Source organism: Gymnoscopelus microlampas, assembly GCF_963454915.1.
Source record: "Gymnoscopelus microlampas genome assembly, chromosome: 3".
NCBI classification, from domain to species: Eukaryota; Metazoa; Chordata; class Actinopteri; order Myctophiformes; family Myctophidae; genus Gymnoscopelus; species Gymnoscopelus microlampas.
In genome coordinates this window covers 24301732-24326204 of record NC_139940.1, presented here as the reverse complement: position 1 = coordinate 24326204, position 24473 = coordinate 24301732, and the positions used below count along the sequence as shown (strand labels likewise).

The window sequence follows — 24473 nt, the reverse complement described above, 5'->3', positions numbered from 1 at the left end:
GCAAGGTATAAAAGAGGGCGTACAGGATGTCATCACATGGAACGTTGACATTTGTTATGAGAGGGACATTGAAAATGTACAGTACACGGATAATACATGCAGGATAAGAGTAACGGTCGTTCTTTTTCATTGAATTGATATGAGTCTAGGGTGCCTTGTTTTTGTAGTCTTTATCTTAACCTGCTGGCTTTTATTTAATTGTGTTATTATTATTCCTATTATGCAAGTACGGTATTAAGGAAATGCCTTTCTTTTTTTATTAAAATAATTAGATTTACATTATAACCAGGCTTAACCGTTTTTCCATTGAACATTTTAATTGAGTCTGAGCAAACAGCATAATAGATGGAAAACGCATAAAATAACATGATAAAACTAAAATAATATACTGATAATGGGTTCAATCAAGCTTGCAGGAGAGAAGATAATTGTGCTTGTTTACCTTTTACCGTTTTTAAAGACTGGAAAAAAGGGACACATTTTCTTTCTAATGATCTAATGTACTGTAAGAGGAGCCTTCAACCTTGCATTTGTGCGTACACATTTTGCTAAACTCATAAGACTATTTATCATTATATTCTTCCCTTCAGGAGCATACCTTTCTAGGCTGATTGGTTCCCATGATGAAGGATTGTCCCATGAGGGCCTCAGACACGCCTCCTCCTCCTCCGCTGCAGTAGCCACTGGACACGGCAGAGGAGGCTGAATGTGGCCGATCTGACGTCTGGCCACAGGAGTCACAAATCACTGTGCGGCTCCGCAAGTTGTACTCGCATTCCGCACCGCTTGTGCTGTGAGCTCCCTGTAGAGGGCGCCAGAGGAAAACACATGATATTCAACAGGGAGACTGTGTTGTTTTCTGATGCAGTGGTTCTCAAAAAGGAGAGTCCAGGGACCCTCAGGGTTCCTTGAGGGGGCTCCAAATGGTCCCTTAACAAGTATGTAACTCAGAGAGCGTACAAATGGACCCTTTCCATTTGGCTATGGGTCTATTTGGCTCCATTTGTACGCCCTCAGAGTTAGGGTCCTTGAAATGAAAAATGTTTGAACCACTGTTCTGATGTATGATAATATTGTGTCCTTCATCATTGGAGTTAAAAAAAAAAAAAAAAAAAAACGTAACTTACCATATCGTCCTCGTCATCTTCGCCTTGGAACAGGGTGCGTGTGACCTTCCTCATGGCCATCTCCTAGTGAGCACAAGATCGTAAAGGTTTGCTGTTAAAACTGCAAGAGCAGCTCCAAAAAGGCTGCATGAAAGGTGGGTATTACATAATATGCCATGGTTGTATGCATGGATGGATGTCAGACCTCTCCATTGGCGCTGATGAGGATGGTCTCCAGGAGGTCTCCGGTGCCCCAGGAGCTCTGGGTCTTCCACACCAGGTCGGTGGGGGGGTTGTGGGTTCCACCACCTGCTGAGGCCCAGATCTATTGAGAGACAGTGGTGAGCAGGTTAGAGATACATCATACTCTGCTAGGAATGCTTCCACAATATACCGGTTCATAATTAGCAACCCCTGGATGAAAAGGTTTACTGAATAAATTAATGAGAACTTGAGAAGTTTTTGCTTTTTACTCCTTTTTCTCCCCAATTTAGTCATGCCAATGATTTCCTCCCCACACACACATTTCTGTGTGTTGTCACTGCTATTGTGTCCTACTGACTCACCTGCCAGTGAGGAGCTCCCACCGGGAGGACGTAGACTAGAAAGTAGACTAGAGCCCCCGTCCTACTCCTACCGCCGGACAGGTGCTGCCCCGGCCTAGCCCCCCCCCCCCCCTCGAACTGTTTACTGTACATATTTGTTCTTGTTTTCAAGCTGTTTATATGATGTTTTGCATAGATGTATATATTTGTCTTTCATTAAATGTTTCTATGAATTGAGTACAAAGGACACCAATGGAAACACGCCATAGGCTTTCTTGGGTATAAAATCCTCGTAGCAGACCTTGTATTGAACTGTACTTTCCTGAGAATTTCTTTTGCAAACTGCTAATAAAGTATTCAATCAATCAATCAGCCTGTAGGATTATGTACAGAAATAATTATCAACCTTCCCTCCCCGAAAACGGGCTACCGGTAATTGTTCGTATAGACAATCAAAAAAGCTGAATGCACCACGGTGGATTCAAACCCCCAGACTCTGTGGTGGTGGGCAGCTACAAAATGTAATGGCAATTATGGAGACTCCACAAGTTAGCTGTGGAATAAGCGGGATAATGTACCGTGAACATGTTGGATATGAGGGAATGTACAGACCCCAGGGAAAGGGGCATTTGTAAAAGCTGATGGGGATCCTAAATAAACCAAACCTAAACAATACACAGGAATAAGTTAATTAATTGAAAGAAAGTAAACACAAAGAAGGAGAGCATGAAGGCAAGATTTAAATGAAAAGTTGGACAAATGAAAGACACCAAGTGTAACTCACGGTGACAGACTCTCCAGCCTTCAGGGTGAATTTGGGAGGAAACTTGTAGACAATGGCACTGTCGGTACCGACCTGTCTCTTCACCTGCCAGTGACCCAGCAGCTGGTCCTGTATCAGGGAAATGGAACACAGAGAACAGGACAGACGTGACAAAAAATTTACAAACTGAATGGAAACAAATACTGCAAGAAAAAACCCTGCCCAGTAACTATCAAACACTATAATACATACCATTACATTAACAACCCTTACCTCGTCAGCTTTGTTGCTGAGTCGGACGTACTTTCCGTCCAGATCCACTTCATCCACGGTAATGCGACCGCTGGCCGAGGCCGACTGTGCGATGCGGGCCCTGGTCACGGTGCCACCCACCATGCTGGATGTCTCGCTGTCGTTGTCGTTCAGGCGGCGCTTCTTGGCGCTGGCGGTGCCAGAGGAGTTGCGGCTGCTGGAGGCAGCAGTGGCGGTGGTGAGGAGGCGGCTGCTGTGGGTGCGGCCTGAGGCAGAGGTGCGGCTGACGGTGACTCTGGTGGTGGGAGGGCTGGGGGACAGACGCAGTCTGCAGGGAGACATGGAAAGGTTTGAGGAAACGTTTATACATAGTTTGTACTTGACTGCAGGTAGAGCCTTGCAGAGTCCGTCAACGTGACATGATCACATAGCTTGGTTGGCTTTTTCATTTTGGGTGTGTGTGGGTGTCCATTTAGAGTGGAGGATGATAGGTTTTCCACTGTGTCTTATTGTTTCTGTTCACCTACTCTAGTAGCTAAATCTGGTGCAAACAAAGCATATTTGCTTTGCTTTGCTTGAGATTAATGTATTTTGTACATGGTCCCTAATGCAAATGCATGAAATTACATACAGATACAAATGAAAGCAGTAGCAATGGTCTAAGAGTCAATAACAGGAGCTAAATAAATTCCAGAAAACCCAGACAAACGGAAAAAAGCTAAATGATTGTACTACCTGCGTTAGAGTCTGCCACTCTAAATGAGGCATAGACCGTCTCCACACTTAAACATGCATACAAGCAGCCAGCTTATAGTGCGGCTTCACCTCAGAACACTGCATTGTGATTTGTGTGCCTTCATTCACAAACTGCACACATAGTAACTTACTATTTACAGCTAAGGATTGGACAGGGAGGCCATGCCGGTATTAGATCCTGCTTGTTTTTCTATGTGATTTGATTTTTCCATCTGTGTCTTTTCCACACAGTTGAAGTAAGCTCAGACTATAAATTTCACTACCGACAATGTCGCTCTGCAGTACTGTTGTGCATATGCCAATAAATCACAGTGAGCCTTGTTTTCATGTGGTTGATTACAGAGACACTGCCATCACAGGTACAACAGACTGACACAGGATCTCACCTACACTGCTGTCTCTCTAGTCGTTTTCTCTCCCTCTTGAATGCAAGTTATGTGTATTTCCCCCGGACTGTCTCACACACACACACACACACACACCTCTCCTCCTCTCCCTCCAGGAGTTTCCTGTAGGCACTGATCTCCATGTCCAGGGCCAGCTTGATGTCCAGCAGTTCCTGGTACTCATCCAGCTGCTGCTGCATCCTGGCGCGCATATCGGCCATCTCCCTCTCCTTGTCTTCCAGCCGACGGCGTGTCATGTCGCGCTCCCTTGCCAGAGCCTCCTCCAGTTCCCTCACCTTGGCCTCCCGCGCTGACAGCTGACAGGGAGAACAGAAAACACACACGTGTGCATGCGTGCACGGGGCCACTCAGGTCTTAATGTGTGTGTGTGTGTGTGTGTGTGTGTGTGTGTGTGTGTGTGTGTGTGTGTGTGTGTGTGTGTGTGTGTGTGTGTGTGTGTGTGTGTGTGTGTATACCTCTTTCTGGAGCTGAGTGAGCTGTGAGGACATGCCCTCCAGGCGGATACGGGTCTGCTGCAGCTCTTCGTGAGCCGCGCCCACCATGTGGCTGTTCCTGTCTGCAGACTGACGGGCATTCTCCAACTGACAGACAGAAGGACAGCACTTTACTATGGAGACTCAAGGGTGCAACCTAAAGATATTGTGATTCCACTCCCTCTGTCTGTCTGTCCATCTATCTACAGTATATGGTCCTTGGTGTGAGAAAGTTGGAGAAGCCCTTCTGTTCATCATGACTGAGGAGACTTCTTATCTTATTACAAACGCAAGAGGATTCATGGGTCTTCAGGATCGAGGATGTGTCCATTTTGTTTTTAACGTTTGTTCATTTCAATATAGCTTAGACCAGTGGTTCTCAAAGTGGATTCCAGGGACTCTTGGGGTTCCTTTAGAAGGGTCTAAATGGACCCTTGCAAGTATGTAACTCTGACAGTATACAAATGAAAACAAATGGACCCGTTCCATTTGTATACTGTCAGAGTTAAGGAGAGACCTTGAAATGTAAAAGTTTGAGAACCATTGGCTTAGACAACCTTGTAGGTTACTACCTCTCCAAGCCTCAATGTGGACTCTAGGTGGCACCACTTTAGTGTGTGATCTGTGGTGCAGTGTTTACCTTGGAGTTGAATGTCCTCTCGATCTCTTCCTTGTAGATGCGAACTTGCTCCTCATGCTGGGCTCTCAGGTCAGTCAGGGCCGCGGACAGCTTGCTGTCGTAATCCACCTGTTTTCCGCTGTCGATCTCCACCATGCGAGACTCGTGCCTGCGCTTGGATTCACGCAGCTCCTGCAGACACACGGGGACAGAAGCATTAGATAATGGTCATACAGTACGTGCACTGCACAGGAACACACGGTTGATTATATATGAACAGCAGTAAAGCTAACAGCAGGAAGTAATGTAAGATTGCATTTAACATTCTCTTGTATTCTTTATTTTTTTATATACAATATTTTCATAAAGCCCCTGTTTTTTTTTTCTCTGTAAACTGAAAAATTTAGTGAAAAACGCATTTGTGAAGAAGACTTTCCATACAGGAGAAATGGAAAATAAGGTCTCTGGAAACAGATCAATATGTTGTGGGGAAGGATGCAAAGAGAGAAGGGTGACTAGACAGCTCAATAAACAGGAGATAAGCTGAAGAGTGGGACCTCAGTGGAGATGCTTTTCTGGAACTCCAGTTCCTCCTTCATGGTCTGCAGGCGGTTCTCAGCATCCACCCTCCTCAACATCTCATCCTGGAGCTGCTTCTTCACATCACCATGGCTGGCTTCCAACTGGGGAGAGGAGATGGGGGAGAGGAGGAGAGAAGATGGGAGAGAGAAAGAGGAGATATGCGGGAGATAGAGAGGGGGGGGTTCATTTTAAGCATCCAAACAAATATTTAGCACCCATCACGCACTAAATTAACAATGCCTCTGGGTCTTGTTTGCTCTGACTGCAGCATTTAGATTAATGAAATTCAGAGGAAAACATATCATTGGCATTCATTTAAAAAGGGAAAAAAAGCCAGAATAATGTGTAGTTTCACACTTTGAGCAGTAGGTGGGGCAAGGCTACAATCCTAACCATTGCAGTCACATGGCAGGATTCATTGAGAAAATGAACGGCAGAGGCTGCAACTCCTCTGCTACAACACTTACTCTCGTTCACAATAAGGCCTAATTAATTGGACTGTTAATGTACTGCTTAAGCTCTTCAGCACTAACAAAGCACAGCAAATACTTTTTGCTTTGTACTTAGATTATTTTCAACTGGGGAGGTGACATCTCACCTCCATCATTACCAAACTTAGAACCATTATGCATGCAGACTTATCCGAGATGCTACTGCAGCTGTCTATGAAAATGGATTTAATCTTTTCTGTGACAATGAACAGTGTTTTGTGTACTGTAATACTGTAATAAATGTAAATCTAGGAGTCGTACCTTAGCCAGCTGAGCCTTGAGTTCCTTGAGCTCAGCCTCCAGCGAGCGTTTCTCCATAAGGGCAGTGCTTAGAGAAGCATCTTTGGAATTGAGTAGGGCCTCCAGGTCCCTCAGCCTGGCCAGAGCTGCGTCCAGGTCAGACTCCTTCTTGGTGTTCCTGAAGACATAAAAAGGTAAGGCAGGTGATTATCTTTATCCAACTTGATATGAATGACCAGGTCTGGGGTCAGTGTCTTCCACTCACAAATGTGGTTGTTGAGATACATATTGCCCTGTCACTAAAATGTCCCAGGGTATAATCCCCACAACAGCCAATGTCCCTAATCACCAGCAGACCAATCTACCAACTGTTAGAAACCATTAGTATGCTGCTCCTACAATATGAGCCACTGCCAAATAATGTCCTTCATCAGAGTGTAGTCAACTTACTGTAGCTATGCTATATTTTCTTTTATTTCAAATCTGGGCTTCAGTAAGTTTGTCATTAGCTTTGTTGGAAGAAATATACTCCGCCAGGGGGGGGGATTGTAAAGGAGCGGAATAAAAAAAAATATATACTTCAAATTGAATGTGACAAATCTCTGCATGCGTGTCTGCACGTCTGTAGGTCCCATATCTCGAGAACCGTCCGTCCAATCGACTTCAAAAGTGGCTTGTGTGTTGCGAAGACCCGAGGGAGTGCGGTGCCCGGTGTCGAGGCGATCGGATAGGCGGTTGTCCAGAACCACCAACCCAACCAATATGCCCATATATAGGCATATATAGATATCCAGAACCATATATTCGACTGGTATGTCCATATATGGGCATACACATATATGGGCATATACAGTACTGATGACATCAGGGATGAAGTGTCCGGCCGACTTCAAACTCAGTGTATCACAGAGGACACGAGGGAGAGCGGTGCCCAGTATGAAGTCAGTCGGATAGACGGTTGTCCAGAACCGCTGACCCCTACTGATTTTGGTGACCCAAAGACCTTTCCTGTACCCTCAGGCTCAAATGTGACCTTTGCACACAGATATCTCAATCTATTAGACAAGTGCCACCCTTTGGCCAGCACGGCCCCTAGGGCTGCTAGGGCTTTAAAACTCGTAGTCTTGTTTGTTTTTAAGGATTTAATAAAACAAAAAAGTACAATACTTAATGCCAAGTTTGGCCAATCTGTTTATTTCCTACACTTTGCCCTTGATAATGTTCTGTTGCAGTCTGTGTCTTTATATTATACTCATTCATAAAATGGAACAGCACACAAAAACAACCATTGTACAGACCAACAACTGTGCAGTACAGTTGTTGTCAAGTCAGCTGAACCAACTGTTTCTGGCTACAATACAGAATCAGTGCCCACAAAAAGCTCCCTCTCTTTCTGTTCCTCTCCTGGGAATTTGTGGTGAATTAAGCACATTCGTGTTTGTTGTGCATGTGCTTGAACTTGTGTGTTCAGACTCCTCTCTAACACAATCTCTCTACAGGAGGCAATTTGGATTACAAAAAAAAAACTTGGATCTGGCTATGGAAAAACAATACCACCAGAGCCGAGAGAAATGAGAAAGAGAGAGGGAAAATGAGGTGAGAGAGGGGGAGGGAGAGACATGGGGGGGGGGGGCAGAGAGTGTGGTGGCAGTATAGGCGATTCACACAAGAGCCAACCAGGAAATGGGCTCCAGTTATTCCATTTGGCCCCTGTGGTCCGGTCTTCATTGTCTCTAATGATAGCCATCTGGTAGGAGAGAGAGACTGCTTCCACACATGCCAATGACAAACGCACACACACACCCCTCACAACCACTAACATGGTGACACAAACACACACCTTACTACCACTGACATACACATTAGGGCCCAACCGATGCCAATCCCAATTTTGGAGAGACCTAGCCCACAGATTATCGATGTTTAGACCGAAATCCATTTGAAAAACTTGTATTTTATTAACACTTTCAAACGGGCATGTCATTATAGGCACATTTTCTAAAAGTCTCTAAAATGTTCAAAACAATTCAAAAATAGCACATCTACAAGCTGTCTAATACAAAAGTATAGTACAGTACACACTTGGACACCATACTGTAATTTCACTTCTACAGCAAATGTCTCATGTCTGTTCCACCATCACAGAGCCATCTGTGCATGGACCCATTTGTTTCTCCGATTACAAAGGCAGACCCAACAGGGCCAGTGTTTGACTGGACTGAGTGATTTATGAAGCTAGAGGTGACATCCAACCCCATTAACCCATGAAATCCTGACCACCCACACAAAGCACAGACATGCAACATCAACTGTAAACGCACATGCATAGACATGTACGTAGCTCTCAGAAGCAAAATACCCCTCGAAAAAAAGTGAATTGACCACACGTACGGTATGCATGGCACGTAAATACAGTCAATGCAAAGGTGTGATAAGCATAGTATTGAAAACAACATTTGTGTGAAATTGACTCACAAAAGGTCTCTATCTGGGACTTACTGACAAGTATTACAACAGTGTCCACTCATAGTGTCACTGGCACACAGTTGGGACACAGGGAGAGAACAGAACTGTGTTTTTTCCCGTTTACAGCTTTTCTGCTGTAATACGTTGGGACAACAACGGAGTCGCCGCTTCGAAGACTAGGTTTGACACACCCACTTATAGCAAATTAACACACACACACACACACACACACACACCCATACACACACACACAGATTCCGAGAATTCCATGGCTACTTGAACATAATGGTTTGCAAGCCACAGCAAAGCAGACATACAATTTTTGCCATCAATCGATAGTAAACATGCCTACATGAGACGGGCTGATTAGTAACCAGGGTAGAATGAAAGATGGCAGTTACTGTAAGTGATGTTTTAACAACCAGTTGAACAACATAACTGTGTTTAACAACCACAAGCTGGACCAAGCAGGTTCTTTTGGGCTACTATAGGCTAAGTGGGCGGTCACACTGTAGCTGAATGGGTAGAGAGACCCTCTGAGAATCCGAAGGTCCCTAGTTCGACACCCTAGCCAGTCCGTGTCAAAGCGTCCTTAAGCAAGACACTTAACCCCTAACAGCTCCCCACAGAGCGATCATTAGGGATCAAGCCATCTACTAGGTGAATGCAGAAAAGTAATTTCCCCCTTGGGATACAATACTCCCTTTTTTTTTTTACTCTCTGGCTGTAATGAAAAGTAACTTTTCCAGAAGTCAGGAGCCTGCTGTTATTTTGGAACATTTTATAGTGTATATAATACTACTGGTCATTAACTTATTATGGACTATGGGGAAATAATGCTGTTATGAGTCCTGTTTGTGCATACGTGCGCGCGCACGTACACGTATGCACACGCTTGCTTGCAACATGCCAGCTTAGGTTTTTTTGTCCCATTGCAAGGTGTGACTGAGTTAGACGATAATACAGCATGAATAAATGCACCCATTTATGTCCACGTTTGTTTATGACCCAATATAAACATTTTTTACAATTACACATGGACTTTGTCTAGACAATTCTATTGTTTCCATGAGACATTTAAACACCTCTATTCTGTGGCGAGATTAATGCTTCTCAGAATGTGTGTGCAGTAGGTGGCTGATGTGAAACACACTGGGGCTAATGCATCAGAGTGGCTCAGCTCCACAAGTGAATAAATGTACAGTAACAGCTTGGGTATGGTGACGTGTGCAATACATATTCTCGATAAAATAATATGCAGGCAATGGCTCAGCAATTAAGTTTGTGCCTTTATTTAACGTGACTTAGGTATGGCTGCATACTGTACATTTTGAGCATGGGTGGCCCCAGTGGGAATGGAATCTGCAACCCTGTGGCATTGCTCGTTCTATGTGCATTTGTTTACTTACACAATACTATACACACAGCTCGTAAAGCAAATTGATGGGGCATTCTGACATACACGCAAGTATGTTAACACCCTGACTATAATATTTAGAGCTGCAACTATCAATTATTAGAGGAGAAGCACGTTTCCTTTATTACATCTTTTTTGTTATATACATCAACGAATCAACGTGAAAGAATTCCAACTGATTTTAACCACTTCTTAAGCCCTATTTTATACTAAAGCGTCGCATCACAATGTGTTGTTGGCTTGTAGATCTGCTATATTCAATAATTTTGCTGATATACTATAAATCATTTTTCATAATAGATTATTAGTTTGATTAACTTTTGCATCTCTAGTCATACTGTTCTGATTTAAAGCACACATGGTCATACGATGGATATGTTTGGAATGTGTTGATCTAACTGCTTTCAGGATTGTTTGCTTCAGGCATGTCCAGGATCCTGCTGCAGGATGTTGCTTCAAAACACTGCCATACACAATGGGAGGCCATGTCAGTGCATGTGTGCTTGTGTATGCTCGCTCAGGGGGCTTTCTGCCATGTTTATGGACGTGTTTGCTGGCAGTTAAACTGTGTGTAGCGCTTTGCATACAGTACTGTATGTTTAAGTGTGTGTGTGTGTGTGTGTGTGTGTGTGTGTGTGTGTGTGTGTGTGTGTGTGTGTGTGTGTGTGTGTGTGTGTGTGTGTGTGTCTGAGTCTACATGGTGTGTGTGCAAGTGTTAAGCGTCAGCACATGCATGTGTGGCCTGCGTGTGCATCTGTTCTGCACAATACACTGACCTTTTACATAATTCAATAGGAACTGTGAAATTACATCACAGAGTCTTGACATAAACACCCCATCAGTTCATGTTTACACTCCCATCAAAGCCTGTAAACTCATCAAACCACATGTCAACAAAAGATGTCTCTAATGTACACATTTGAATTACTTAAACACATCACGCTATTAATATTTAAGTATATTATGCAATGAGTGTCTCATAGTAGCTAATATGGCATTGATAGCTGGGTAGAAAACACTGTTTCAGGACATCAAACCTGTTCATGTCATGGAACCCAAAATTGATACGCGTGTATTTTGGACCAGCATCTGAAAAGATAGTACCAGGGACCCCCATAAAGGAAGATTTGTGTTAAACATTATTATTAATTTTGCAGGGGACTCCTTGGAACCCCCTCAAGGACTCCTGGGGGTAGAACCACCGATTCTCCCCACTCTTCTTTCTACGGAATTTAACGTTGCGATGGGAGTGATGTACAAAAACAAATTTCACCCACTTTTTTACCTTGTAAACCTGTGATGTGACAAAAAAACTGATTCTGATTCTGATTCTTTAAGATAGGCTACTGTGCAACAAAGCGGATAAGCAAACACCAAGCTTTCTCATCTAGATAAGGAATCCACATAAATAAGAGAACCGAGGAAAAAAGGTAAGAAAGCACATGTAATAATGCGCAAGTCAAGGACTGTAGTTGCTACAATCGCGCTAACAAGACAAACACAGCAACATCTGCTGTCTGAGGAACAGCGCCAAGCTTGAAACATGTTGCGACTGAGGAGCGGCTGCTACACCAAACCTATTGTCGTGTTTTTCAGACAGCTGCTTGTCGTCTTGTTAGCACAAATGTAGCAAATCAATTCATTACAGGGTTTCCCACCGACATCTATATTGTGCTCACCGAAGTAAGAGAATTCTGTTGAATATAAAAACAAGGCTGAGATGATTTCACAGTGCCTACACAATAAGGTTTGTAAAGTGTCAACCAGTAAGTTAATATGTTAATAATAATATAGATATAGATCCCATAGACTTCTGTCTTGGCTGAATAAATCTAAAGAGCAAGTGTAGAAAGAAAGAAAGAGAAAGAAAGAAAGAAAGAAAGAGAAAGAGTAAGAAAGAGAAAGAAAGAGAAAGAAAGAGAGAAAGAAAGAAAGAAAGAAAGAAAGAGAGAAAGAAAGAAAGAAAGAAAGAAAGAAAGAAAGAAAGAGTGCCAGCTCAGCTCCAGTCTGGAGGATGAGTCACATCTATCTTTGTCCATGCTGGTGAAGAGGAATGAAGCCTGTCTCGCAGAGAAAGAGAAACCCACAAACCTCCACGTTTTGCTGTACCGTTGCCATGACAACCAAGGCCTCCAAGTCGGCCCTGTCATATACCATTTTCACCACATTGTGCACGCGATTGAAAAAGTAGACTTTCTTCCGCGGAAGATTTTGTCGCCCCCCCCCCCCCACCCCCAACGTCTTTCAGAGTCAGAGCATGTGGAAAAGCTTCCCCTTTCATAAACTCCTGATGGAAAATCTAGCCTATAATTTCTACAATATGGCAGATAGATTACTCTAGAGGCTCCATGGTCTAAAACGGGTATATAAAGTCTTTGGCAATACAAAGGCCCCAATATCTGGTAATTATGCAAGACTGGGACAGACACCAAAATCTGAAATTGAAAGCAATGTTTCTTGTTTAGCAGAGTTAGAACAGATGCATAAAGACACCTGTGACAGTTTTAACATATATACGTTTAAACAACACTGCAATTTTCATAACTTGAAGCATCATTTGCATGTACCATTACTATAGCTATAACTATAGATGTCTGCAAGCATTCAAACCGAAGACTGTACAGTTTTTTTTCACTACTACTTCCAGTTTATTGCTCAAGGAGCACAGGAGCAATAGTCAATATCAACAATATTTGGACTTATATCATGGCCAGGTAGGTATACAACCTCCGGTTCTGACAAAGTTCAACATCACTTTAAAAGGGACACTAGATTTAAGAACACATCATGTTCTAAACACAGACTGAATCCACATGTATTTTACTCCATTTCTATATAGTATGTTACTACAGAAAATCACCTCACATACTGTACGTACGTATGCATTTAAATATAATACATAATATGTATATATGTACAGTATGTATGTACTGCATGTACTGTATGCATACATACTAGTCAAATAGTGTTTTTAGTGAATTTATCCATGTATAATCTCTATAAGAGTGTAGAAATGTAACCAAATGGATCTGTAAATCTGAGGATTTGACTGTGTACACACACATACAGGTACATGCTGTATGTATGTCTGGCAGACGTGTGTGGGGGTGGAATTCCATGATGACTCACTGTTCAGACTCCTCAGAGAGAACAGGGGATCCCCTGGTTCCTTATGGATTGCCTTAAGGTTCCATTACTAATTATAGCCCAGCCTTCCAACTGAACACAGAGGGGAAAAAGTGACTATGGTGAATGGGCTCCTTAAACAGAGTGGTCCAGGAGTAGAATTGGGTCTTTCTTTATTCAACACCAACAGGCAATGTAATGTACATAATAAACGTGTATATACTGTGCTTGGGGCCACTTCAATGGAACACAGGTCCAAAAGCAACTAGGCTACAACTACAATCACAGCCAAATGAATATGGATCTTAAAAGCATAATCCTTAAGAACGCACTACACAATGTTAATGCAAAAGCAACTTAAGGACACTAACCAAGCTGGTTGTGCAACACACATAAAAAAAGGCATAAAACTTTGTACTTGTTCATTTCCTATGTCTCTTCTGGGACAGAAAAAACAATAGCTAGGGCTGTTAATCGTCTTTTTGTCACTCACACACGCACGCACACACACACATGTAGTCAACAACCACACACAGGGGAAGGGGGGGAGGAAAAGAGAGAAAATAGTGAGGAATAAATCACTAGTAAATCAACAACAGTAATGCATGCCCTTTCTAAGAGCCAGTCACCCATTCTCATTCATATGTGGATGTCAGAATAGAGTTTTAGCTCTGAAGTGAACCATATGCCAACTATCATGACTGAAAGCTTATTGGGTTCTCAGTTCATATGAAACAAGGACAGACGGAGAAGTAGACAGAGAGAGGGGGAGAAAGGCTGTGCAACATCTCTTACTTGAAACTCGTTTCAGGCTGCTGCTATGAAACTAAATAAGTAATAAGAGAGAAGAGTGAGTTACTTTAATTAAAGGTAGGGCAACAGATAAAGGGTACCTTCAGACATTTACATACTACCATCCTTGCAGTTGTCCTCTGTGTGTTTTGCAAAGATATTCTCAAATGATTTGAATTCATGTGATTGTACAGTATCAGTGCTTATAAGCCCCACAATTAAGCATGCCATGCGGGCATGTTAATGTCTTTGTTTTAAACTAACATCAAGCCCTAATTTTAACACTACAACGCACGCAACTGTGTCATTCAATGCTTCGAAATTGATATGGCTGTTCTTTATACCAAATGTCTGACAAACTGTAGCTATTCATTCAAGTCATTCTGGCTGGCAGTTTGAAATCCTTGCGTGATTGGTGATATTATACTGTATGTTGTCCCCCCCCCCAAAAACACTCTTGAGTAAAGTTATTGTTTGTTGTCCCTCCCTCCCTAAGTTGTAACGAGATCTGGGCAACAATATCAGTTGCCTTTTTATAAAATTATATGGAAATGACTTAAAATGGAATGGAATTGAAGAATCATGACACCACGAGTGGAGGAAGTTGCAAGTTGTACTTAATGTATTGACTGTACTTGGAACAACATTGGCCTACAAATCTACAGCATTCAAAATTTGCTCTATTAATGGTCTGGCTTGGAACCATTTCTACAATTAAATATGAAATTAAATGTATATTGACAATGTAATATCCTTGAATTTGTTTATACGGAGCTTAGGTGAGTTTACCAGGTTGGATGTTGTTCCACTCCTGACATCACACCCGGCTGCTCAAACACAGATTTCCAAAGCGTATATTACATATGTATTGTTTATGAGAAAGACAAATTATCACATAGGTGTACTGTATATCAAATATGTATATTAAATGTTGCACTGTCTTTAAAAAGGAACGCACTTCTTTCACACACCTGGACAAATCTAGCTTAAGTCAACATGGAAATGGAAGGTGTTTAATGAACAGATAAGGCTTTATGTTCTTATGTACTGTGTGCGCGTGCGTGTGCGTGTGTGTACACTACAGAATGTGAGGCCCAGCCCTTCTCCCCCTGCTAGTCATTAAATGATGATTCATCAGTGTGTGAGTCAGAAGCCTGGTGCCTGGTATTTGTACTGTATCTGCAAGCATTATGGCTAGCTTTCCCTGATGCTTGATTTGATTACATTATCCAAAAGGTGATTAGGCTCAGGCAGACACACAGACAGTTTGCCCTCTTCATGGCCTATTCAATGTCACTGTAGTGTATTAGCAGGAAGGCTCATTAGCACATATATATCAAGATTAGAAATGATTAGATGGAAGTATGATGTATAAACAAACGTTTAGTATTCAACTAATCTACCCTGTTTGTCAAAATGTCCATGGCGCTTTCTCCAACCTCTCTCTGTATAAGTCTGTTAAATGACTAAAATGAATTTATAAATTGTAGCGTGTGTGGTATTTGCTAGATAAATTGGTAACATTTAGTATTAAATGCTGGGAAACAGAGTTGTTTGCATAAATGTTAAAAAGACATTCTGTTGCTTCATCCATCTGCATTGAAAAAAATTCCAACCCCATTAATTACGGTAATTATGCATTAAATATGCAGCAGACCATGATCTGATAGGAGCAGTGGCAGAGAGCTTCCAACTCCACTCATTTCCTATGGCACAGTGCTCCATCCAGCTGCACTGAGTTACAATCAAAACCCCATGTGAGTAGTTGAAGGGGGTGTGGTGCTAACATTAGCATAAAGCTAGTCAAACCCCATGTTGAGTTTATGAGGATGGGGCGGGCTACGTCCGGGTTAGCATGTGAGCCCACTGATAAATAGTAATTTATTAGATGTTAACTTGAAGCAGCACCAAGCTGTGGTTATGTCTTGCTATGGTGTGCTCTCACGCAAAGCTACGAAAGACTGGCAATCTGGCATCTCATCTGTGTGACACAGTTACCACAGAGGTTAGTTTGGTTGGTATGAATGCCAAGAATGCCATGAAGTAACAACACAAGAAAAACATATTGGGCAAACTTATGTCAAATAATATTTCTATTTCTAATTCATTGTTTAAAATCTGGAGAACTAGATTGCTGAGTTTTATCACATCAGGTTATTTCACATATTGTCAAGTCAAACAAAGAAAATATACCAAACGGACTGCATACTTGTGTCTAGTTACAGTATGAGACAGTCACTCTCTGTATTGTTCTTTGTGGAAAAATACAGTACTCTAGGGCAGACGTAATCTAAACCTGTAAGAAGTATTTCGATATTATAAACAATTTTACCCAAGGGTAAATGGGCACGTGCGTAGGACTATACAAAATGGGACATCTCAAGTGATAAACTTAGGAAAAGATTGTGAAACAGAAACACATTCTTCTGCTGTGTTTGGGTAGAAATGCACAGAAGCACAGCTGCATGCTAACCAACATCTTTCTTCTTCTTTTTCCTTGCGGTTCAACAAAACACTGAATAGCTGCTTTGAGAACTTTCCTTCTAAACTCACCAACTCAAATAAATAGGAACAATCGGTAACACAAAACATCTGGTTAGGTCTCCGATTTATTGAACTGCCTCCATACACACACTGTGCCCTGTTTGGATTAGATGGAAATGTTCCCGGCAGGCTATTCATCTGAAATGTTTTTGGGTAGTAAATGAGCGCTCATGGCTATGGAAATCAAATGGAAGTTACATAAGTGACCAGATGAAAACACTTAAAGGTTACGCCCACCTCACCAGCTTCCCAATTGCAAACTCCTCCTCATTTATACTAAGGGAGAGAGAGAGGCGAATTTGTTTATATAGTGTATTTTAGCATGTGTGGCTCCAGAGTAGCACCGTCTTATAAACAGATTTACCCCATCAGTGAGCGAGTGACTCATCCAGCTTGGCACTTAAAGAGAACCCGCTAACCCTCTATGGAAACTCTGAATTATAAACTCTGCTGTCTCACACACACTCTAGCCCGCCAAAACCTCCATTTGGTACCAAGTTCTGGTCTGTTGAAGTCCAAACCCAAATCTCTCATTATTCAGACAGCATCCAACCCAACAATGAACGCTCTATAACAGTCATCCAGGATATTTAGAACCTTGACATATGTGTTTTCCATTGCAGCACACATATGGGCTAGCTAAAGGAACAAGTACACAAAAGGGAGCCCTAATAACACCTGGACCATTTCTGCACAACATTTGGTCAAAGAGGCATTGGAATTTACAAGAAAGCCCATAAATTCTAACACTGCTGTGACTTGCTAGCATTCCATGCAGTGCATAGGCGGATCATTCTGACCAACTACGAGCGCCCGGAGCTATCTTTTTCTTTCATAACCAGGCAATAGTTTTAAAGCAATGTTTTGTATAGAACCCAACCTTTGGTTAGTATAGTATTCACAGTTGTACAGTAGCTACTGTACAGTACCTGGGTATGATATAAGTACAAATATTGTCGATCATCTTCATCAGTTGCTTCTGTGCTCCGTAAGTGAGAAACTGGAAGAAGGGATTCCATTCTCTCTCATTGCACAGTGTTTGAGAAAATATCCCCGGTCTTCACCAAATTAGGTTCAACACCTGTTGCAGTTAATGATTAAGATATGCAAGTCATTGAGGAGGTCATAGTACTCATGTATGATAGTAGTAGTATAAAGGAATGTTCTGGCCGCTGCAAATGCTTTGAGTTTGGACTTAGCTGCACACCCCTTTGTGGTTGTAGTTGCTAATACACTGTAATAACTCAGCATAAAGATGGCAGTCTCTAATCAAAGTATTTTTAGTAAGATTATGCACTGAACAAGTTTGTAGACACTAAGAAGACACGAAGGAGGCCTGCCAGTTGCCCAGCCGCCATTGTTAATAGGAATGTGTTCTTAATGACTTGCTTTAAAAAAAAATAACAACTAGTCCTGACATGAATCTGTGCAGTCAAAGTATTTGTAGACTTTGGGTTATGGGCTGTACAGCAGTAGTCCCAAACCTTTTTGGGCCCAAGGAACCCTTCCAATATGTTCAATACCATATTCATTAGCAACCACCCACAATGTATGTCATATTTTGTGTTAAATGTTGAAGGAAACAAAGAAACAATTTATCCATTATTAAGCAATAATGTATATAACATTTTACTTTTTAGTTGCATAATGGGGATATTTGATATTGGTATGAGTATGTGACTGCACCTCGTTGAGACTTTGATGAGACAGGGGTTATGAGTTGGTCTCACATTAGCTCTGTGTAGAATTACTGGTCTACCATAAGTCAGTCCACCGTAAGGGCATGTTAGCTCATTTCATTAGCATGTCTGATGTTGTTTTTTAACCACAAACAGAGCCCATAGATATCAGCAAGGCAAGGCTTTTCAAGAGAAATACTGGTGAGTAGGTGCGCATTTAGTCACTGACAAACAAAACTGTACAGTCGTTGTCTCGGTCTGTAAGGGTCCTTTGAAATGGCCGTACAAATTTGACTCAGATGGCTTCAACCGTGATTGATGGGTGAATAGACCAAGAAGGTGTTAGGCGATTTGAATGCTACAATGGCATGGCTGCGTGTAACAACGCGGTAATTTACATGTTGATGAGTATTATGGAAAAGATATCCAAAGTGCCCCTCCGCTCATAAAAGGCTGTGTGTGTGGACACGGCTCCTAAATGAAAGTCCTCGACTCCTTTATAACTTTTTAGCTGTGATACAGGTCTGCCTCAGTCTGTGCTGCGTTGTCTCAGCGGCTAGAGAGCCGCATCCCATAACCTGCGGGTACACCGTAACCATGACAACAGAGCCTATGGCCATAAGCGTGACAATAGATCCCATAGGCCGAACGGGCAATCTCCGGTGATTACACAAAAACGATAATAAACAGCTCACATTTTGGGAAAGTGAAAAACGGGTGTCGTCATTTTGTGCATATGCTAATGGTCAATGGCCATAGACCTGGTTGCTTATTTCTCTCACAGAATCTGGCAACACTGCTCACACATTATATAATGCTCCACAAACACCTTTAATAAACATGATCATGTTCTGGATCAGGTCACACTGTTTGACAGCTTTGAACAGGATTGAACCATATATGTCTATTAAAAAGGTGTTTGTGGAGCATTATACACCATAGTGTGTGGGCCCTCTATTTATATTTCACATGAACTTCTCAGCTCAGCACCTTTTAATAGGCTGTGGGTGTGATCATTTATCTGTCAGCCTTCAGTTTTGGCGCTCCATACAGTATACTGTATATGGAGTCTTTAAACGTTGACTCCTTGATGTCATTCGGCAATTTAGAAATCTACTTAATCTCGTTCTTTTTAATTGTATTTGTTTTAATGAATGTGTCTCATTGTTTTTATTGATTTTGTATACTCTGTTCTTTGCTTGTTTCAATATTATGATTCTCTTGTGCTATAACTTTTGTAATCTCTGCATCATTGAATAGGTTGAATGAATGAATGTCAGGTTGGTCAGTATACAAACTAATGTTCTAACAAAGTACAACATGACTTTAAAAGCATCAATAACAAATTAGAAAATAATAAGTATTAAACATTCTGAACATAAAGGAATGTGTTCAAATCAAAGTATGACATTTTCTCATTGTGTAGTCCCCTAATAAGCGAAAGCGAAACCATTTTTATATCCTTGATAGCATGTCACTCTACATCCAAAGGCTCCTTCCTGCCAATTCTCTGACACCATTAGGAAAAGTGATGTTACATCAGTATTGGGTGGCATCCAAATTCACGGCGGCTTCTCTGAACCTAGACTACTGCCCTGGCACTGCTCAACTTGAGAGAAACCTGTCTCCCGTCATATAATACATACTGAGGTCATAGTAGTATAGAGACCGGGTTTGCCCTGGAGGCTGCCAGAGAGCACAGATAACGTGATCAAACCACATGGGAAAAAAAGCAGTAAAATGAACTCTGGATTTCTCAACCCGACGCTAACGCTAAATCCAGTAGTTGTGAAATCTAAATGACTAGACCGTCCTAAGGTAGCATATTACCAGCTACTTAACTTTGCACAATGTTGGAGAATAATACAGTTTTAGGTAAAAGGCAAGTTGTGCTTAACCGATTTCACATATTGTAACTAACAACATTTAATTTGATGGTGAAATGACTAACTTTGGCCTACTTCTGAAGTTATTACTCCACCATCACTAAATATCTGTATACTAAAGTTGTGAATTACTGGTGGAAACTTATGCCACACTTCTGGTTCCAGTGACTGTTGAGAGTCTTATCTTTTGAACACTAGATGTGCAAAATGTTTAACATATTGTGCTAGGCAATTATCTTTACAATTCAGTTTGAGTTGTGTGCTGACAGGATTGTCCTCAATCAACTTTTCCATACAATGAATAATAGGATTTGTATCCTGATGTATTATTACTGGCCAGGGTACAACTGAATGTGGAGCTTAACTAATCAGTGAGGCCAAAAGCAAGCATTCTTTTGTCCATTTTAGGTAGAGAATCTTTAAGGGATACATTTACTAAAATAATGTGCAGCCGCTTGAACAGTCTCTCCTGTTACACAGAATCTGACAATGGACTGAATGGATTGGATGTCTGTTGTGTTACCTTGGGAACAGGGGGAAATTCCCCTGGCTAAAAGTAGAAGTTTACTCATAGAAATGCTGGTTATTTAAAGTAGTTGTGGCTAATAATAAACCACTTTATCTTAGAGCTCAGCTACCCTGGAAACCAAATAAATCTGCCACAGCTATAAAACAATAGCACTGGGCAGGTTGGTCTGGCACTCCTTGGTTTGAATTACATTTCACCCCAGAGTTGTGGGCGACCAATCAGAGCCCATCAAAGTGGGATTCTTTTTGCTGTGATGTTTGAATCTGTTTGTAACCGCCCCTTGGAAATGAATCTTCCACACTGAAGTTCCAGACTAATATCTACGCAGTAACTTTTTCCCTACAGTCTGCCTCACAGAACTTCAGATTTGTTTTGCTTCTATGTATACCATTACCTACCCGTTTCACTGAAGAGTACCTGTTTGCAAAAGCCACTGTGACTGAACCAAGGCAGCGCATCCTTCTTCTATTTTAATCGATATAATATCGATATATTCAAAATCTGACTGAAGATCCACAAATAGCATTTGAGGGTTAGGAAAAGGTCAGAATATATCTCTACATTTTGATAGTTTATTGAAAGACAATATTAGTTATGGTCATGCCAAGCAGCACACCCATAAAACCAAATAGTGGTGAAATTATCACAAACAAATGACACCATTCCCAAATCTGTTTTGTTTGGACGTCATGGATAGAAAACATAATTTCAGAGTTGCCTGTATGTAACATTAAGAAATGGCAATAGCTAACATTCTAATTCACGGAAATGAGATTTGATAAGTGTTCTTCCCATTGTGTTCTCTAATAGCTGTGAGGGACAAGATTTACGAGGGCATCCACATCACTTAGGGTCCACAGATACAGTATACTGTAAGTCAGCCACATGGCTTCATATAGTAGCCTTTATGTTCTGAAAATCTAATCCATATTGGAATGCCTGTAATGTGATATTTGAACTTGATGTGCAAAATGCCTCTGTGATAATATTTAATACATACAGTAGGCCTTTGCTGCACCAGAACAAGGTGCACCAAAGTAGTGTCTTCTACACTGTGCACATTTTAATCACTGTCCAAACAATGTTGCTTAAATTCACTGCCATTGTCTAACTGTTTGGTTACCTGCTGCCCCACCCAGTCAAATCTACGTAATCTATGTGCCAAAGGGTGTGGCATTCTAAGCTTTGCTAAATCTCTGCTTTCATGCAGTCACATTAGGTTGGGAAATCCAGAAAAGGAAATTGGCGGTTTACTCTTGAGACTTAAGTTCAGTGCTTTTTCTACTAAGGACGGAGACTTTGATCATATACAATTAGGCTATTGAAAAAGACAGTAGCAACTTAAGCTGAAATACAGCTTTAAGTCGATATCTTATTTTAATGACTAAAAACCTTAACCAATCTGTCTGGTAATGTTAATACAATATAACTAGCACATCTGCAGTTGTTGGCGGGGGTCTCCCTACTCTTCTAATGAGAGATTTAGACCCTAATGTTATGTAGGTCCACTACTAGGTGGAGAGTAGACCTACCCAAAGCCAATAAGCCCAATATCAGAATCAACTTTTTTTTACAGGTGTAAAACAGAGGGTGGCACATTTTTGTCATTTCCATCAGTGAGTAATAACCATAATATCTCCCATTTCCTGACCGCGGTAGATTCCCTGTTGGATGAGTAGTGATACTATTTTCAGAATGTATTACACTATTCTAGATGAGTGAAATTAACAATGACCTCTCTATGGTCAACGCTAGTAGTGATCGTTTTGTTACTAGTGATAATTTCTCCAAAATTGCCTATGCCCTGCCAGCGACAACCAGAAGCAGGTTCTTCCTACAAAGCATCAGGTTTCATGAACACAGCTGGAGTCTAGGCTGGACACGAGACAACAGAGAGGCGCCTATATTCAGTACTGGAAGCCAAATTACTAATCAAGGCCTTGACAGATGTATGAACACGAGGCCAAAGTACCGTGGCTCCTGCTACAACGCAGTCACTACCATATGTTCTTACTGTGCATTCCTCGTAACTTCTCTTCTCTAGCCCTGCTGCCCTTGGGGTAAGTTAGCATCCCACTAACACTTCAAGTAGTTATTAGAACAACACCTGTTTCAAGCATTTCAAGTATTTTGTTTTTCGACAGTTGTAATTATTTACAAGTCAAACAGCGTTTTCAGAGGAAAGGTTAGCATTCTAGGTCCAGAGCTTGGGAGTCTTGCCTCAAGGAAGGGACAGCATGTGTTCCAATGGTAATGCATACAATGTAATGACTAGGGGCAGGTGTGCTTAGTCAACAGACTTGATAACCACCTGTTGCTGTCCATTCTTTGATTCAAACTTGGGAGGGATAATCAAAAGGCACTGTGCAAAATAAAAACTCATATGACATAATATATCTGAAACTCTATTAATAATATGTAGGCACACCTCAGGCAGATCAGAATAGCCCAGGAGCATGTATTAATAACCATGACACACAATCCCCTGTTCTAGATCTCACAAGTGCTTGACTTCTTGTATATAGAGGGCTCCAGAAAGCCAACTCATTCCCGTACTGCGGGGCTGTGAAAAAGAAAAAAGAAAAAACTTGAGTCACCACCCTGTCACACGCCCATGCCAAGACTCCCCCGAGTGAGCACCATGGCAACCAAACACTGACCAAACATGCTCGCTGGCTGCAGACCGAGGCGGCCCACACCGGATTGAGTGATGCCTTTGGACAGCACGTGCGTAAAAAGATCTGCTTCCCTCAGGAAACGATGGGATTCTTGGAGCTTTGACGTACAGTATTTCTAGCGCTGTACTGTAGCTTGGGAATGATAAACAACACAATGAGATGGGGGAGTTTTTTTAGGAGGTGGAGGAATCTAACAACAATACTCTTCTGGCAACAGTTACTGCTCACACGCAAGGGTTTGCTTTTTCCACACCAAAATCAACATCATCTTTAATTAACTACCCATAATCCCGATTCCAGACTATGACTGCCATCACTCAACACACCACACCATAACTCTCAGTATGGAACACAGACACTGCTGATTCTGCACTGAAGGTTAACGCCCAAACACGTAACTGCAAACAAAGAATCATCGTAAAAGACTGTTCACACCCTCACCTACAGCACTAAGCTATATTCATTGAATGTTGCATGCACTTCATAGCTCATGTTCAGCAGCTCTATCAGTTTAGTGACAACCCAATAACACTGGAAGAGCATAGTCCTCCAATGTGCTTTCTGTGAGCAGGCTTTGTTGGTTCGGCACTGAAAATCTAGTGTGTTGAAATTAACTTGGCATTGTGAACAGTTTTAATTTAAAACGTTTGCCAAGAGACAACTTCTCTCTTCCAACATGCTGCCTATTCTTTCACTCCATAAGGACAGAACCTCCATGCAGCCAAGACACTCAAATCTCACGTATAAAATGCAAGAATGTTAATTTAGATGACCTTTCAGTCAGGTTAATTTTCACATAGGTGAGTGCAATATAATGGAGCATGATACAGCGGGTGAGTGCACGACACAATGCATCAACATTTTCTCAGACTCACTCTAACCCGAGGTGTACTTTGCAACATCCAGGAGACATTCCGGAGGAGTCACCGCAGGCTGAGGCCTGCTAGGAGAGGAGAATGGTGTTGCCTTTCAAGATTTCCCTCTAAAGCCAGCACTACCACTAGTGTAATTGAGCTCAAATTTTATTTTAAGCCAGCTGGTTGAGTTCAAATATTCCTTTGGTGATAGTGTGTGTGTGTGTGTGTGTGTGTGTGTGTGTGTGTGTGTGTGTGTGTGTGTGTG

General features: G+C 41.8%; 1 protein-coding gene across 3 annotated transcripts in view; it reads right to left on the bottom strand.

Moving 5' to 3' along the window:
• Positions 1 to 24473, bottom strand: part of lmna (lamin A) — a 32317-nt gene that overhangs the window by 3688 nt on the left and 4156 nt on the right. For all 3 annotated transcript variants that reach the window (XM_084053444.1, XM_084053446.1, XM_084053445.1), the window contains exons 3-12: positions 6256 to 6412; positions 5479 to 5604; positions 4943 to 5113; positions 4285 to 4410; positions 3905 to 4125; positions 2688 to 2994; positions 2436 to 2543; positions 1312 to 1431; positions 1128 to 1190; positions 599 to 802 (exon numbers count right to left, since the gene is read on the bottom strand). In XM_084053444.1, coding sequence (XP_083909570.1) covers positions 599 to 802; positions 1128 to 1190; positions 1312 to 1431; positions 2436 to 2543; positions 2688 to 2994; positions 3905 to 4125; positions 4285 to 4410; positions 4943 to 5113; positions 5479 to 5604; positions 6256 to 6412 — 1603 coding nt within the window. The remainder of the gene's footprint in view (positions 1 to 598; positions 803 to 1127; positions 1191 to 1311; positions 1432 to 2435; positions 2544 to 2687; positions 2995 to 3904; positions 4126 to 4284; positions 4411 to 4942; positions 5114 to 5478; positions 5605 to 6255; positions 6413 to 24473) is intronic.